We start from the raw sequence: 16,690 nt of genomic DNA, 5'->3' as shown, positions 1-16,690 counted from the left end.
AGATCTGCGAAATTGATAACAACGGGATAGACGTAACGGACGAAAACGATGTCAAAGTGGATAACGGAAAGGAACTCGAATGTCCCGGTAGTGCTGGTGCTGAGGGGGGAAAAATGACACCGTTTCGGGCGAAAGAGAGCAGAAAGAGAGATTGTTTATCCATGCTGGTCGAAGCGGCGCAGTTGATTGCAGGTCAAGATGGAGAAGACGAGTCTGACGCAAAGAAACTGATTCAACCTTCAACTGTACTAGATGAAACAGAGTCAGCCAGCAGAATAGGGTTGAAGAGGAGCAAGTATTGCGTGGTGGACTGGGAAGGGTCGGGTATTGATGACAAGTCACCGGTGGTGAGATCAAGACGAGGGCGGAGCCAGGTCCTCCCGAGCCGATTCAGGGACTCAGTCCTCGAACCGTGGAAGCGCTTGCCAGGCCCACAGAGATCCGCCGTGGCTTCCACCACCAAACGAAGGTCTAGGTAAATAATGCAATTTACGTGTTTAGGGATTATTCGCAATCACAAGAACACGTGTCGCTGCCTGTGATTGTTGTCATGCTAATGAATTAAGGCAAATGCAGATGTTTGCGACAAAGATGGGTTTACGGCAGCGTATAAAAAATTTTCTAGCTTTGAAAAAAAACTAATTGTTTTAAATCGCGGATTATACTATTATAGTTAAAAGCCGGGCTACAATGAAAGGTCAAATGGGCTCGGCCACAATTCATCAAAATGGGCCGCATAAGTCTTGTGAATAAAGAAAGACGTTTGGAATTACGTGGGCTTTGACCTATGACCCCCTTGATGTATTTCATTTTAGCTTTGATAAACAAAACTTCTTAAAACTAAAATCGGATTCCTAATTCCTAAAGCTTGATTTACGGAGCATAAACGAAATATTTGTCGTTGATACAATGAAGCAAAAACCAACGGAGAGCAAGCTTATCATGTCTCATCTATTTTCTTTTCCTTTCTATTTCTTTTCGCCTTTGACGACATAGATGCAGAAGTTGAGACATGAAATCTAACTGAGAGAGGTCTAGGCGTCATGGTTTCTCGTTCAAATCCTCTTACACAGATAAACCCTGCAAACGTTTATTTTTTTTTGTAAATATCAGAAATTATCTACGAACTTATCTTAATTTGACCAAGGTTTTTTTTTTAAGAAAAATATAATTCTCATACCTCTCCAAAAGCTTAACTGAATTTCCGGTGTCGATAAACCTGTTGAGCAATAAATATTCTGTGAGAAATTATCTAACGTTTCCATGATCCATTACTAGTTTAGAAGAGTTCGGTACTTACCTCTTGTCACTGATGAAGTTGAGGTTCCAAAGAACACTGTCCGCATTGGTAAATTCCAAATCAATCTCCGGGGAACAGTTAACGGGTTATTACTAGTTTCATGATCAGCAAAGACCTGCATGCATGCATCGCAACCCAAATACTTGATACAAAAATATCAATGGTTTTCAAGATGGGAAACACCAATAATTCAGCAATCAGATTATTTGACTAATTCACCTCATTAACTTGAAAGTATGTTCCATTGAGTGGAAAGCTAGCTCGCATAGCCGTACGACAAGGTATCTGTCCATGAATTGTTCAACGAGTCGATTCTTAATAGGCAATGCATATAATTGAAGTCGGCAATAGGGACAAGTTCTAGAATTTTATTTACCAAAATTGTTCCACGGATGGTATCGGAGTTTTGTTCCCGGATACAGTTACAAGAAAAACATGTCTGGTCATTGCAAAGTCCTGACTCTTGGGTGCATCTTTTCTTCGGTTGTTCAAATGAATTTGCTGTTTCACCTGAAAGTGAACACCACAAGATTAAATATGAATAATAGCATCTAACAGATATCATATAACCAATCTCCTACACTTTTGCGGTTTAAGACTTGGATAATCTGATTTAGATAACCAATCTGCCACACTTTTGCAGTTTAAGATGGATAATTTGATTTAGATAGCTCCATTCATGACACTCTAATCCATCATTTATAACATCTTCTTTACCAGGCTCAAATAAACTGGCCTTTTTAGGGGGAAAAAGAAAACTATTTATACTGTACCTGGTGTCCAGATAGCAAGTAGATAGTGAGTTGGATCATCATGCACGCGTCTCGCTAGCTGCATCAGATGTCATAAAATTAATTTCAAATGCATATGTTAGCATATTACAACTTCTTGCATAGAAGAATGTAAACTTAACTTACTCCTTCTAGAAGAGGATGCGAATCTGGAAGTTCATAGCTACAAGAGAAGAGAAAACTGTTAGCATGCCGCATGTAGGATTTCATTTGCAATCAATATTCTTGGAATAGCAATTACAATATGTGCCAGATCATTCCACAGTGCTATAAATGTTATTCATCTAATCCTCTTAAATGATTCTCTGTACAAACAATTTCAAAGAATATAGTACTTTTACATAATTATATCAAAAAAAAATTACATGCATCACATTCTTTTAAGTAATGTCTGTAGGATGATCAATATAAATTTCTGATTTTTTAAAGCAAGCATATGGAACTTCACAAAGTTTTCCTACAATCAAGTAGATGGAAACATTCTCAACTTACACTCGATGCTCTGTTCTTAAGCGACTGGCATTCCTTAGTTTGCTTGTGGGAATAGAAGCTGCTTCTGGAGTTAAAGCAACTAAAGCTTTTGACACATCATCATCTTCAAGAATCATGTTGCAATCCTGCAGCACGACATTTCGTACATTTATCTTGAACACTGCCATATCCATTTCGATGGGAGGCATTTCATTCTGATCGTCCTTTAATAAATCTTCGATGTCAGATTCTAATGATTTTGCACAAACTTCTGCCAGCCGAGGTGACTTATCACATACTAAATCTAATGGCTCTGCTGGTTCAGATGATTCACCAAGTTCTGAATCTGAATCTAATGGCTCTTCAATAATTGGTATACAGAGATTGGGTTGGTGTTCTGATCCTGATAATATATTAGCTTCTATAAGGGACACTGACACTGGCTTGAAAACCATATAAGGGTTTTCAACTGTTACAGGCATTGTTGCAGCTGCTACCCTGTTGTCTGATGACCCTGGTAGGGTAAGCCTAGAGCTGCATCTCCAAATAAAATAAAATTAGCATACAAGAGATTCACTGTTCAATGAAATAAAGGGACAAAAACTGCGCACGCACACAAGCATTTCTTAAAGATTTACTTCTATCTTTGCATGTGGACATGTTATTGATGGTACTGCACATTTTGCAAGTTTAAAATATGAAGTCATCCTTTATTGTACAGTTCAGGAAATTCAGTAGCAAGATGATGCAAACCTTGCAAATGCACTGGCAAAGTGTTTGCACTCCCCCCTCAGTGGACAAGCATTGCAGTTTGGATTTTTCTTTGTGCAGAAGACCTACAAAACACACAAGCATGAGGCAACCATTACAAGCGTTGCAATTCGAAATTTTTGGTCTGCACAAAGACCTGTTAAATGCCAAAGCATGAGGCAACCATTGCGAATGTCAACTACATAAGAGTTACGGAGTCAAAAGTATAAATGTTACAAATGTAAGCAAGTGCATGTAATTTTGGATAAGTAAAAAATGAATGCTAACCTAGCTATATACCCCAGGTCTCTTCTTCTATATATATTCTACGAATCTATTTACACTCTTGTTCTTTAATATTTCATTCACACCATCTCTTTGTTTCAAAATCGCATTGGAGCGCACAATATGCCTCTGATTCCCACCTAATTTGTTTAGGTTGCTAAGTAGTCTCCAACTTGTAGTGGCCAATGAAATGTGGTTATGTGGCTTTGAAGGTGAGACCTTGTTCCTCTTTGTTGGTGGACAGAACGGTAAGTCGGTTAGTCTGGCAGTTCAGTCACAGGTTAGTTTCATTAATCTGTTTCTAACGTTCTATAGAAATGGGGAAGTATGTCAGATGATGATGGAAAACAATCTATGTTATTGCTGGCCCAATTATCAGGTATCTTCCTGGTTTGTAGCTAGGTGATAGATTGGTTTATATAGCGATTGCTGGCTCTAGTTGCATGTGGTTTTGCTTTCCATGACTTGAAGTGCTGAGATGGCTGATGTTAATGCTGCCAAACCTACCATCTCTTCAGCTCATTGTTAGTGCGCAGATTACCATGGTCAATTTAACGGTAGGGCCAGCACTACACTTGTTGTCTTAGATGCAAGATAAAAAATGAACTATATTCTATCTAACTCTCCTTAGAAAGGCTATGTGTGTCACCTTGGGTAGAGACAAAGAACTATATTATATCTGATCTCGCTTCACAACATGACCGATGAAGAACAGGAAACAAATAACTGCAGATTTATCTCAGGGTAGTGGGCACAGAGAGACATCAATATGCTCAATATCTTCTTTTTTTTCAAATACTGCAATGAGAAATGACAAGCTGTCCAGGAAATGAACTTTATGGAAAGAAAAAATGCATTTCAGGCATATTGGAAAAAATACCATGAATAACCAAAAAAAATTATTAGGTCCCTCAATAGCCAGGTTAGCATCTTTCTCCTTTAAGCTTTTATTACATTATGTTTCAGCGCTGATTTTTACTTAGTATTCGCATACATGAGATAGATATGGCCATATGGGGGCAGATATCATTTAAAAAAATCCTAAAACAATAGCGGAGCTCTCGTGCTCTAGTCACTGAGATTGTTAAACCATACCTTGCCAAAGGTGATCATCTGGTAGTGTAGTTCATACCTGCATTCAGAAAGCATGACAATTCAGCTAAAAAAGTTGTATAACAGAAACGAATCTATCTTACTGCTCTATTAAGTAGCATATTGAAGACAAACGAATTTGAGGTGGCATTTTAGGATTACAATGTTTTATGATCAAGGGTGCTCAGTCGAGGCCACAGGTACTTTTGAATAGTGTCCGGATTCGGGTAACTGCAGGCAAAATTCATTAGATCTTAGTTGACAAAAGCAGCAATTTTCTTTATGATATAGTACAAATTGCTTACTCCTCCAGCTCATGTAAACGAACTCCATCTGGCAGTGGTTTTAGAGGGACCCATCCTAAACGCACAGTGATCCTAGCAACATTTGTGTCAACCTTACAGAGGAAAAAGATAGATTTTGAATTTGTCCAAACCTCATAAGCAGATAAGTGGTAAACATATTCATTGGTATCTTACAGGAAATGCAACATGTTGAAGCGTCAAAAGTCGTACACATTCTACACTTTTCAACCCCAATCCTTGTACTTCCAACAGGTATCTCCTGCAAGTACATTTGGGGTCAAATTTTTCGATATCAATACAATATGTATTTTGTATGTCATTTCTAGATTCTTTATTCCAAGAAGAAGTGTTTACAAATTTACATCAGACTTACTTTGACTCATCAGGTGGAACATCCCGCAACCATTCAAGGTCAATACTTCCGTGTAGTTCAGCAACTCGATTCAAGAAGTCCTGAAAACAAAAAGAGATATTCAGAACAATTGTTTCATGAGTGGAAAATAACTTCAATTTGCAATTTCTTTCATTTATTTCCCAACCTGGATTCGTCCAGCGATAATACTCTGTTGGCCGCGTTCTTTGATAGCTTCTACAACCTCACTGTGTTTTGCTCTCCTAACTGCCTCCCAGTCCACAAAATCCATTTGATCTCTACCTCTTTGTCTGCCAGTCGAATATGTTGTCCTCAAACTATTCCAGTCAAAAGGTTCTGCTTGTTTTTTTTTACCCGGCTTTTTTCTCCTTCCTGAAGGACCCTTTTTTGTCTTAACATCTTTTGAGTCAGAAGAAATTCCCTCTTTGTTGGAGTTCACCTTTCTTCCTCTGCGTCTTGGCTTCTTTGGGTTGGTGATGGAATATGCTGGCATATTCTCGGACGGGGAGTTTATTGGTCCTCCTTGTGGACAGCTAGATATCTGCAAATTCTTTCCAATTGCGACTTCTTCTAGTGAGCTGCTCTCAGGAGTCACTAAAGAGTTGCACAAAACCATCTCTTCATCTTGAGCATTTGGTGGCTGTTTTTTCATATTTGTGATGGTACTTTCCATTGCGCCTGCATTGTTTTCAAAGTCTAGATGCTTTGCTTGCGACCTCTCCATGTCCTCAGTAAAGCCCACATCAGAATGATAATGGATATTTTCAGAAGAGTCACTGCAATCATGTGAAGAGAGAAATTCATGGGTACCTGGCAAGACATTCATCATCTTCAAGTTTGGCATTTGATTTTCACCTTCTGTCCATAACTGAATATTCTTTATGCTCTCATCAGTAGCCCCTTCTTCCTCAACAAGTGGGATCACTGTTTCAGTCTGTAGTTCATGACAATTTTCTTTCCTCTCATTAGTTGCCCCTTCTTCCTCAATAAGAGGTATCACGGTGTCAGTCTCTGGTTCTTGACTTGTACCTACTTCATCCTCATCTGGTTGACTGACAAAATAACGGTTGCCTTGTGAATCACATACTAGCTCGCCAAGTGTCAACTTTTGGCTCTCATTGATCTCCAAATCTTTGTAAGATGTTTCGTGATTACTCCTTGTCTGAGCAGGAAATTTTGAAGCAAGTGACATGTAGGCAGAGCTGCCAAGGATATAAATCAAATTTTTTGTTAATAAACTTCTTTCAAGTGTTGCAGTATAGCACTCCCCTGCGGCAATAAATTTAGTCAAATGTATGAATTACCTTGAAAGATGATCAAATACATTCTGTGTAAGAAAAACTCCAATAACTGAGTCCACAACCGAACCTTTCCATTGTTTGAAACGTCTATCTCCTACAAAGGTCATAAACATGCCATTAGAATATTTGCATCTAATCACATTTCCCTTATCACATCCATTTTTTCTAGGTTAAATAAAGAGTAGACTATGCCTATGTAACATTAATGGACATCTAACCATTAGCATTATATTTCTTTGTCTCTTAAACATATTTCACTGTACATCAATATGGTTTGCAGTCGTGCTAGGTTAGGAAGTCTATTCATCATAAATTTGCACGGGTGCTTTATGCAGCTTCTAACAGTTTTTTTGTGGACTGCCAAAGGCATGCTATTTGCATATATACATTAAAAAAAGGTGCCAATAAATACCCATACATATATAGGCAGGACATAAAAACATCATAAACTGTTGTGGAAACATACATGTAGACTTTACCTAGGATTTTGTGCATTCGGCTACTAAATGCAAATATACGTCCATGAAAAACCTTCCTTTCTTGTTCCCACCATTCTGCCGTTTGCTCGTTTGCTTTATCTTGACTATTGCAGTCCCCCATTTTCATGATCTGATTCCAGCTTTCCTCAATCTCACTAAGATCAAGATATATTTTTACCTTTTCTCGTTTCTTAGGCTCCTTATAGGGAATGACTGTTCCAGGCTTACTCTGAAGGCCATGTACATCTTTCTCTTGCACCATAAGCTGGTTGCCTCCATCATTAATATTCAAGCGCTCAAGTTGCTGGACAATATAATGGAGGTTCTCCGTCATGAAAGAATCAAATTCCTCCTTATGCAAGACATCCTTGGGACCTACATCAATCGCGCAATAAAGTTGCTCAAGATTAAACTGAGATACAACTGACACAATGATTAAACTGATACGATTTTCCATTTTTTGTTCTTTTTGGAAGCAAAAAGAAAAAAAGAATTATTAAGAGGACCACTGTTGAAAGGACAAAAAGGATTATGAAAAGATACCAGGACAAATGAAAGTACTCCCAGTCACATCCAGTGTGGATGGGCTTCTTTCATGTCGAAGATAGGTATCTTCTGAATTGACAGACGAGGCATGCAGTCCAGTGAATTTCTCCAAAATAATCCTATCATGCATTGCATCCTTGTAAGTAGACTGAAGCAAATTCTGGCTACGTTCTTCCATCATTCTGTCAATCATTCTTTCAAGATCATCAATTCTCTTTATCTCATCAGCTTCTACTTCTGGCAAAACTACTGCCAATTTCCGGCTTGTAGGTAGACTGAAGCAATCCGATGGCAATCGATTGTATTCTGCAGTTGTAATAAGGCTTACCAAGTTTTTGGATCTCTGCCTTTCCATCTGAACAATAGATGTGTTTCCAGATAGCATCATTTCGATACTATTTATTTTATTGTTCACGGAGCTGTAAACTTTTTGCTTTCTCTGAATCCTTGGTCTCTTGCATGTTTTTGGAAAATTCAGTCCAAGTCTTCTGATAATACTAAGGCTAGAATATGCTCCAAATATACTCTTATAAGCATGTCTGTTATAATTCCTAGATGATCTGAGCCCATGACATCTCCAGTCCATTGGTACCAAAGTGGATTTTTTCCACAGATTGTTCTGAACTGGTTGAGTATCCGCTTCCACTGCAATAAATTGTACCTCAGCTGGACAATCTTCAAAATCAAACTTCAAAACCCGCCTGGCTTTTGCAGATTTTGCAGCGGAATTAGCGTCTACTGTCATGTCAGACCCTTTCTTCCCAAAACGCTTCCCAACTCGTTTGGGAGTTGCAAGTTTTGGTGTCTTAGGTTGTAGAATTCGTACAACTTTGCCATTAGCACCCACTATGGGTCTGTCAACAACCACTTTGGGCCTATGTGCCTTCCTTCGCTTCTTCTTTTTAAACACATTTATCTCATCATTTTTACGTTTATTGACACCCCGATCCAGTGAAGACGAAGCGGGCCCACCAATTGGTATTTCGACATGCTGTGGTTGATCATCTACAATCAAATATACACATTATTTTAGTAGATGTAATACTTCATTAGTCATAATCCATTATATGAGTAAGAAACTACTAGATAATGCCATCTAAAACTGAGTGGATAACTTCTCTTCCAGCTCCTTACAATGTTAACAAAACACAAGTACAAAGAGTTTGAACTTTGAAACACACGAACCTTTGTTTCTATTCAAGCCTTCTTTTTCATCCAAGGAAGATGTGGATGTCTTGCTATAGATTTCTTTTGTCAGAATCCTCGCAAGAAAACTCCCACTACTTTTTTTAATCTGCCTTTTAATATAGACGTGTTCTACTGGAGCAGGAGAAGTTTTTCCAGGGGTCTCTGGAACCCAAGATGGGATTTCTACATGCTGTGGTTGTTCATCTACAATCAAATATACACATTATTTTAGTAGATGTAATACTTCATTAGTCATAATCCATTATATGAGTAAGAAACTGCTAGATAATGCCATCTAAAACTGAGTGGATACCTTCTCTTCCAGCTCCTTACAATGTTAACAAATCACAAGTACAAAGAGTTTGAAACACACGAACCTCTGTTTCCATTCAAGCCTTCTTTTTCATCCAAGGAAGATGTGGATGTCTTGCTACAGATTTCTTTTTGCAGAATCCTCGCAAGAAAACTCTCACTAGTATTTCTTTTAATCTTCCTTTTAGTATAGACGTGTTCTAATGGAGCAAGAGAAGTTTTTCCAGGGGTCACTGGAACCCATGAATCCTGCTTTGCTGAGTCCTCCATTGCATCCACTCTCCTCTGGAGAAAATATAATGTTAAAATTGTAGTAAAAATTAATATAAAGCCATTGAATTAGTATCACTGTACATACAAGCAGTGATTAACAACGAATTCCTAAAAAAAGGTTTTCTTGGAAGATAAACTCACATACTCCTAAAAAGTATATTTAAAAAAAAAACAGAAAAATCATAACAATAAATTCAGTAACAGATTTCAGAAAATTTGAACGGAAAAGAAATGAAAAACCATGACAAGAAACTGAGCATGATATGTGAAACAGAAACAGAAAAACAGAGCTTAAATTGTGACAGTGCAGTTGAAGATAATCAACATCTCATAGAATGATACTCAAAAAGAAGGAAGAGAGCAAAAAATATCAGACAAGTAAGTGAAGTAACATACCTAACTAAATCCTCATTTGCTGTGATCATGGGTATCTGTTGTCACCAGTGAATGCATGATCTCGTCTTTGGAAAGGAAAAAAAAAATAAATCAAAAGAGAGTCAATACGCAGGGTTTTGAAAATGTTAAAATTAGGTAGAAGAAGAGTTTCTGCTCTAAAAGAATACTAAATTCAATGAAGAAGTAAGAGGGTTTGATTAGAGCTCAAGGAATTTGTTTTTCAACAAATATCAATTGCTTTCAATAGATACGTCCATCAGAATTAGGGTTGTGTAGGTCACTTTGACCAAAAAGCATATATAAAAGGAATATATAAGATTTTCACAATAAGGGAATCAGGTTGATTCAATAAATAGCTGTAAAATTGTGCTAACATCATGATTAAAAAATTTCTTAAGGAAAACTATAGGGTTTAGGACGATTAAAATCAAATACTTATGAGTCAATAAATATTACAGCACGTTATTGATATGTCCTAAGGTAACACAAAAAGTTTATCGTTATAAACTTGCTAAGGTTATATACTTTTTGTTAAGGTAATGGTAAACAACTACTGTTCACGAGGTTTACTTTGGATGCTGGGGTCTGAATAGGACACAGATATATGCAGCCTTATCCCAACAAATTGGATAATAGGCAAGTAAACAAATCTCGTGCACAATGTTCACGGGCCTGAAAAGAAGCAAAAGTCGCCCTAGTGGTGGCCTGAACTTGCATCGATATGCAAGGTTTGATTTGGCACTGGAGGGATCAGGGAAAGACAGATGTACGCTGTCTTATCACTGCATCACTGAGAGCCAATTTCCTGGTTGGGGTTTGCATGTGTTCCATTGTGGGTCAAACGAGGCCAATGTCGTCAGATCTTATATACACCAATTAGATCTTATTTCAGCTACTATTCTATTTACTAAAAATGACATCCTCAACTTACTGAAAAATAAAGATATAAATACCAATTTACTGAAGATACAATCAAAACTACATCAATGTCGTTTGACGACACTGTAGCCAAGCCCTAATTCCGAGATTGTATGAGTAGAGATCATAAAAACAATGAAAATGCTCAAATTAAGGCTTAAATTGAAGTATCCATGAATGTGTTTTTAGATAAGCAAAAATCCATGAATGTTGTTCTCAAATTAACTAATATTCTCACAAAATAAGTAAATTAAGGAAAATACCTGCAGTTCCCCCAGAAAGAATGAAATAACGGGAATGCTTCTCCCCCAATTAATTGAGCAGCAACTTCAGACCAATTGCAACTGAGAACAATATGAAGTGCAGTAAATTATGATCAAACGCACGAAACTCAATACACAAATTTGTCCACACAACTACTTACAATTAATATACTAGATTTTATGGATTCAACAAGAAAAGTTTAAAAATAAACAAAGAAACAATCCATAACTCACAGTCTAAACGCTAACTACTGGTACCAGGAATTCTGAAAACCAGCAATCACAAAGCTCCAAAGAGTATCGTCTGCCGCCTCCTGAGAGAATAATCAACAAGCACGGCAACGATAAATACTCTTTTTTCTGGTTTTGCTAGCTGTAGTTTACTACTGCACAGAAAATCAAAGCAGCAAAAGAAAGATTGAGCCACCACTGATCGGCTCTACTGCTACTGCTGCTGCTGCTGCTCTCTCTCTCCACCAATTCCAATTGATCGTGGGATTCTTGATAATCAAGGTTTTGGAAGAGTGGGACACACTGGGTGGGATCGGTTGGGTTTTGGGACTCATGGATCATGTATTACCAGAAGAGGAACCGAGTCTAAGATCCACGCCCAAGGAACTGGGTTTGAGAATAGTGACCCGAATGAGACCGTTAGTGGTGGGGCATAAATGAGCAATTATTAATTTATTTTTCTAATTTATTAGACCGTTATTCTAAGATCCCACTTTCGCCTTTGTTTTCGAAGATGAACGGCCACGATCAAAAGATATAACCCTACAAAATAAGAACAAAAGGCCCATGTTAAACTTGTGGAGGGCCGGAGGCCAGCCGCAGCCCAAACCACACCCCACGATGGATCAAAACCCTAGCTTGTTGAGAGGAGGCCCAATGTCCACAAACAACAGCCCACTAAGAAATTGTTGTATATAATCTGTGAAAGTAAAAAATTGTTGGCTCCGCTTTCAAGCTTCAAGATGCAGTTCTGCACCACAAAATGAGCTGCAGGGAAATGCAGACTACTTCATGTGTTCCTTATATTTCAGCCCCCAAGTAAAGAGGCTATATACAAGTTCCGGCAACATAATTTCATGGTTTATTTTTTTAATCTTTTTATAGAAGTTTTCCTTTGTATTCTGTCTTGTCGATCGAATAGGTGCTTCTTAGTTCCACATGGAGGAAAGTATTTCCAGTAACGTTTTCATGGCTATCCAGCTGTAATGGTAACAAAGAATGTAGTACTTTATATGTCTACATAGTAGTGTCAAAAACTAATATAAATGGTAGCACATTTTCTAGCATTCCAAAACACCAACTATCAATTATTTTCCCTCCCTTTTGTCTCTTTTTCTCTCTCTTGTGAGTACACGTGACGAGATTTTATTGGTTTATGTGGGTCCAGCAAATGAACTATTAACAATTTCAAAGACACTCCAAAACTCAAGTGTTAATAAAATTCTCGTGTGTTTTTAATAGTGTATTTCACCCATTCTATAGCTCTAGCACTCCAAAACCTGGTCCTCCGTAAAGTGCATTTTCAACGAGTTGAAAGATGGTCTATTGGATTTTAACTCGCCTTAAAATCTCTGGTAGGCATGCCATGGGCCCATAATGGACTGGACACACGAACATGCATCTTGAAAGCTTGGACCCATAGGCTTTGGCAAGTTGGCATTGATTCAAAGGTCATGAATATGAAGTCTTGGTCTACGTCTCCACTCCACACACTAAGAATAAGGCCGCCTTATGTTCACAGCGAATCTTAATTTTGTGAAATTGACATTGGACAACATTAAAGTTTGCAATTCAATACCAGTATATATGCCAAACTCCCCATCTTTTTAGAACGACAACGTTGGGATCTCGAAGGAGATAGCATGGAATGGACATAGTCGAGTTTTGTACTATTCAATTGTGCCAATCTATAATGCAATGCGTCCAAACAAAAGAACAGGCGAAAGAAGAGGCATCTTTGAACAGCTTGGTGATTGTTCACTGACTATGATTTTCATATATATAAATGCATCTCATTTTCGCTTGAATGTCTAATCTGACCAAGAACTTTTCACTACTGGCAGCGGCAACAACTGCTGTGGATGATACTGACTCTCACAAGTGGCTTGCTTTTTCCATGGAGATCTTAGTTGAGTTATCATATGATGGGGGACCATATATTTATCCTTTCTCATCATAATCTTACAAGACAATAAACATCCATAATTGGGATTTCGATTTTCGTGTAATTAATATCTTGGGAAAAAATATCTGCAAATATAGTAATATACCACCTTAGACTCTTAGATAGTGGATGATACATCATGTGTGGTATATGTAAAGACAAAAAGACAATATCTTTGTGTTTACGCACTAGTTTGAGGCCCAATTTATTGGGAAATTTTATGCGTGCGGGTTTGATAGTCTGAGTTTACGCTCATATCAAATATGTAATGACAAATTTATGCAGTGTCATTCTCGGTTATATAAAAAAAAAAAAGGTTAGGTTCATGATGGCCATTGCTTTCCTACCATTCAAAATTTCAAACCAGCATTTTTTTTCCCATCCCACTTAAAGCAAATTGCTATCTTTAGTTTGATTGATTGTTTGTGTGTGGCCTTTTATAGTACATTAGTAATTGATCAATTTTACAGATGCTCTTTGTATTAGTATTGATTGGTCTGCTTAGCCAGTCCCAAGCAAATCACGATTCTGCCCGGTACTACTCATTGGGGCAATCCAGTCAATTGAATAAACAATTAATCGATTGCTTTAGATATAATTTATGGTAGTCAATATCTATTGTATCCACGAAAGCAGGTCATCGCTTCCCAGTCTTGATTTCCTCCAATGATTTGAAGATCCGTCACCAACCAAACAAACCCTCCAATTAATAATTAGTCTCACTTCTTCTAATCAATCAAGCAACCCAATGGTAATCAAAATGCATTTAGACACGAAACTAATATGCTAATTTGTCTTTCTCCATTAATAATTTAGTCTCACTAGCTCGAGGGCGTCAACTCACCCCCTCAAAAAGTTATAATTGGACCTTTGTATATAATAAATTATAAAAAGACCCTTTGAATTTTCAATTTAAACCTCGTTGTAAAAAATTATGTCCAAATTGTTGAAACAATAAGATACGTGACAATTATTATTTATAATATTTACAAAACTTGACATGAAATGATGTGCCTATCCCTGACGACCCTCATATTATGTCTAGGATTCGCCTTTGTCTGTAAACTCACGGAACCCACCCAAAATACCAGACAAAACCAACCATTAACGCTTGACCCAAAACTGTTTGAATATTCTAACGAAACTTTCGGCAGCCACACAATAATAGAGTCTGTGTCCAAGTTGACATAGCATTGCTATTATTATTGTCCACTTGGTCCTTTGATCGCTGCAACAAACCAGTGACGTGTGCGACGACGAGGCCATACTATTAAGTCCACAATTATTAGGCCACTGATACTGACCTGACCTTTTAATTCACATGTTTTTGGATTGGTTATAGAATATGCAGACCCAACCCCTCAATCATAACCAGTTACCAGTCAAGCCGTCTTTTGTCTCTATTTGGAGATTGCACCTTCACCGGATGGTATGTACACCCAAAAACCATGTTTTGCATCTTATTCCTGTGTAGATATTATATACGCCTCACTTTGATGACTCCATTACCTATAACCACTTCATTGTTTTCGATATTTTACCAAAACTCAGGTCGTCATATCTGTACATACAGAAGTTTCCCATATAATAAATGAGGAACCTGACCAAAACCTTGCGTTGAGAATCGAACTCAAGATCTCCCGAGTTTATATTACATTATTTTGTGTAATCAAATTAAAGTTGTTGACGTGAGTTATAAATTATAATATTTAAGGTTGGGAATTAAATAACGAATATATTGTCAATTAATAGCTTAATTAAATAATTATTTGAGATTTTCATAAACCTAGTTAATCTTAATATATATTAGTCAAGAAAGAAACGTTCCACTCGAATATGACTAGACTCGTCATTTGTTTTGTAACTTTGTTGAGCATGCGATCATACATCAGCTTCGATCTACAAGTCATATATATGCGTCCATATGACTTTATTTTATAAATATATATGACTCTTTACCTAAAATATCAACTAATTTAACATTTATTCATCGGAATGTATAGGGACAAAATAACATGTATGTATTTGATTGCCCTCCTGACATCATAGACTCTCTTTTTTTTCCCCTTATTTTATTGGTGATCTTAAAACATCATAGTGCTGAGAACCGCGAGTAATTCGGACGACACTTATGTGTATAGTATCTTATAGATATCTCGAGTTTGAATCTCCACTATCTATTTTCTCTGTATTAAAAAAAAACCCATCATAGTACTGTTCGTGTAATAAAGTAACAATAATAACTGTTTCAGAATTTGACAAAAAATAAGATAAAGTGATGGGAATTGTGAGAATGAATCATGAATGAGCGGGGCATGCTTATCCCTTCCGTTATGGATATAAAAAAAAAATGCTGAAATTAAAAATATCAAAGAATATATAAAACCTTTTTTATTATTATTATTTACAAATATAGGATAAGAGTGTCGTCTGTTCCTCCTACAGGAATTAAAATGGTAACTTAATTAAACGTCATAAGGATCATTATATGCGAGGTATGGTTGGAATTTTCTATCTCATATCAGTGACAGAGTCCAATTCTAATACGTAGTCTAACATATATTCTCATCCGTATGTAACATTCATAATCAATATACAAACACTAATGACAGCAACATCGATTCGATTACTGTCATTTTACAATACTAAAAACCAGATATTAAGATGTAAAAATTTATATAATGGATGCGTTTGGTGAACCATTATGAGGCACAATATATTGCATTTCAATCATTTATTATCTATACATAATTTAATAATTTAACTTATGATATTATGGTGTATAGGTGTTGGCATTCGGTACTCTAAATGCGCACATAACTTGAATTTTATCTCGTGTTTTAAGATTTGGGGTTCTACAATTCACAATTAATGTTGGAGAAAATGTCTGATAAATTTTAAAAATAAAATTATGGTATTATGTGGCAAATATTATAAACAATTGAATTAAAATTGTAGACTGTAGTATTCTAAACGAATTGTGGAACCTTCCAACAATGCTTTGTTGGGATTGCGAAATCCCGACCCTTCAAAGCTCTCCTCCCACCCTAATCACTATTACACGTGGACCAGGAACCAATGAGACTATTGACCCTTGTCATTAATATTTACTTAAGCAATTTCATTCTTAACCAGTGCATGTAACAAAAATTAAGAGGCTAATAATCAAAGATTAGATTCCTATGAATTGTCTGGATTCGGCTCATCCTTCGGCTTCATACACAGACCACCTTCCGAGAAACCTGGCTTGCGCACACGCTAAACATGTTTAATCTTTAATGACTCATTAAGCCCAAGGCCAAATGGCCCACAGCCGCCAATCGAACAAATAATACTCTACATGACGTCTCACTATTCCTGCACACCACCACGCAAAATCAGGAGAAATCACACCACATCATCACTCCACGTGTTAGCTTCTGCTCACAACCGCCCCGCGCACTTTAGCACAAGCCGTTAAGCCAAGGCGAA

At 37.1% G+C, this 16,690-nt stretch overlaps 1 protein-coding gene across 2 annotated transcripts; it reads right to left on the bottom strand.

The window, feature by feature from the left end:
* Positions 1-816: 816 nt before the first annotated feature.
* Positions 817-11,681, bottom strand: LOC120002421 (transcriptional activator DEMETER-like). 2 transcript variants are annotated; one of them, XM_038851199.1, is made up of 23 exons: positions 11,278-11,681; positions 11,044-11,124; positions 9,863-9,927; positions 9,259-9,478; positions 8,879-9,085; positions 7,691-8,698; positions 7,148-7,522; positions 6,672-6,762; positions 5,534-6,569; positions 5,368-5,447; positions 5,169-5,253; positions 4,995-5,086; positions 4,852-4,920; positions 4,693-4,729; positions 3,316-3,398; positions 2,584-3,096; positions 2,218-2,254; positions 2,074-2,131; positions 1,677-1,810; positions 1,520-1,585; positions 1,301-1,415; positions 1,181-1,219; positions 817-1,080 (listed from the first exon to the last, which is right to left on the bottom strand). In XM_038851199.1, exons 4-23 carry the CDS (start codon positions 9,461-9,463, stop codon positions 941-943), a joined length of 4,470 nt encoding a protein of 1,489 aa, XP_038707127.1. In that variant the 5' UTR covers positions 9,464-9,478; positions 9,863-9,927; positions 11,044-11,124; positions 11,278-11,681; the 3' UTR covers positions 817-940. The 2 variants fall into 2 exon arrangements, with proteins under 2 accessions (XP_038707127.1, XP_038707128.1); XM_038851200.1 differs by having other exon boundaries at positions 11,302-11,681.
* Positions 11,682-16,690: the final 5,009 nt, after the last annotated feature.

Source organism: Tripterygium wilfordii, chromosome 7 (genome assembly GCF_013401445.1).
Source record: "Tripterygium wilfordii isolate XIE 37 chromosome 7, ASM1340144v1, whole genome shotgun sequence".
NCBI lineage: Eukaryota > Viridiplantae > Streptophyta > Magnoliopsida > Celastrales > Celastraceae > Tripterygium > Tripterygium wilfordii.
This window is presented reverse-complemented; position numbering and strand designations above follow the sequence as displayed.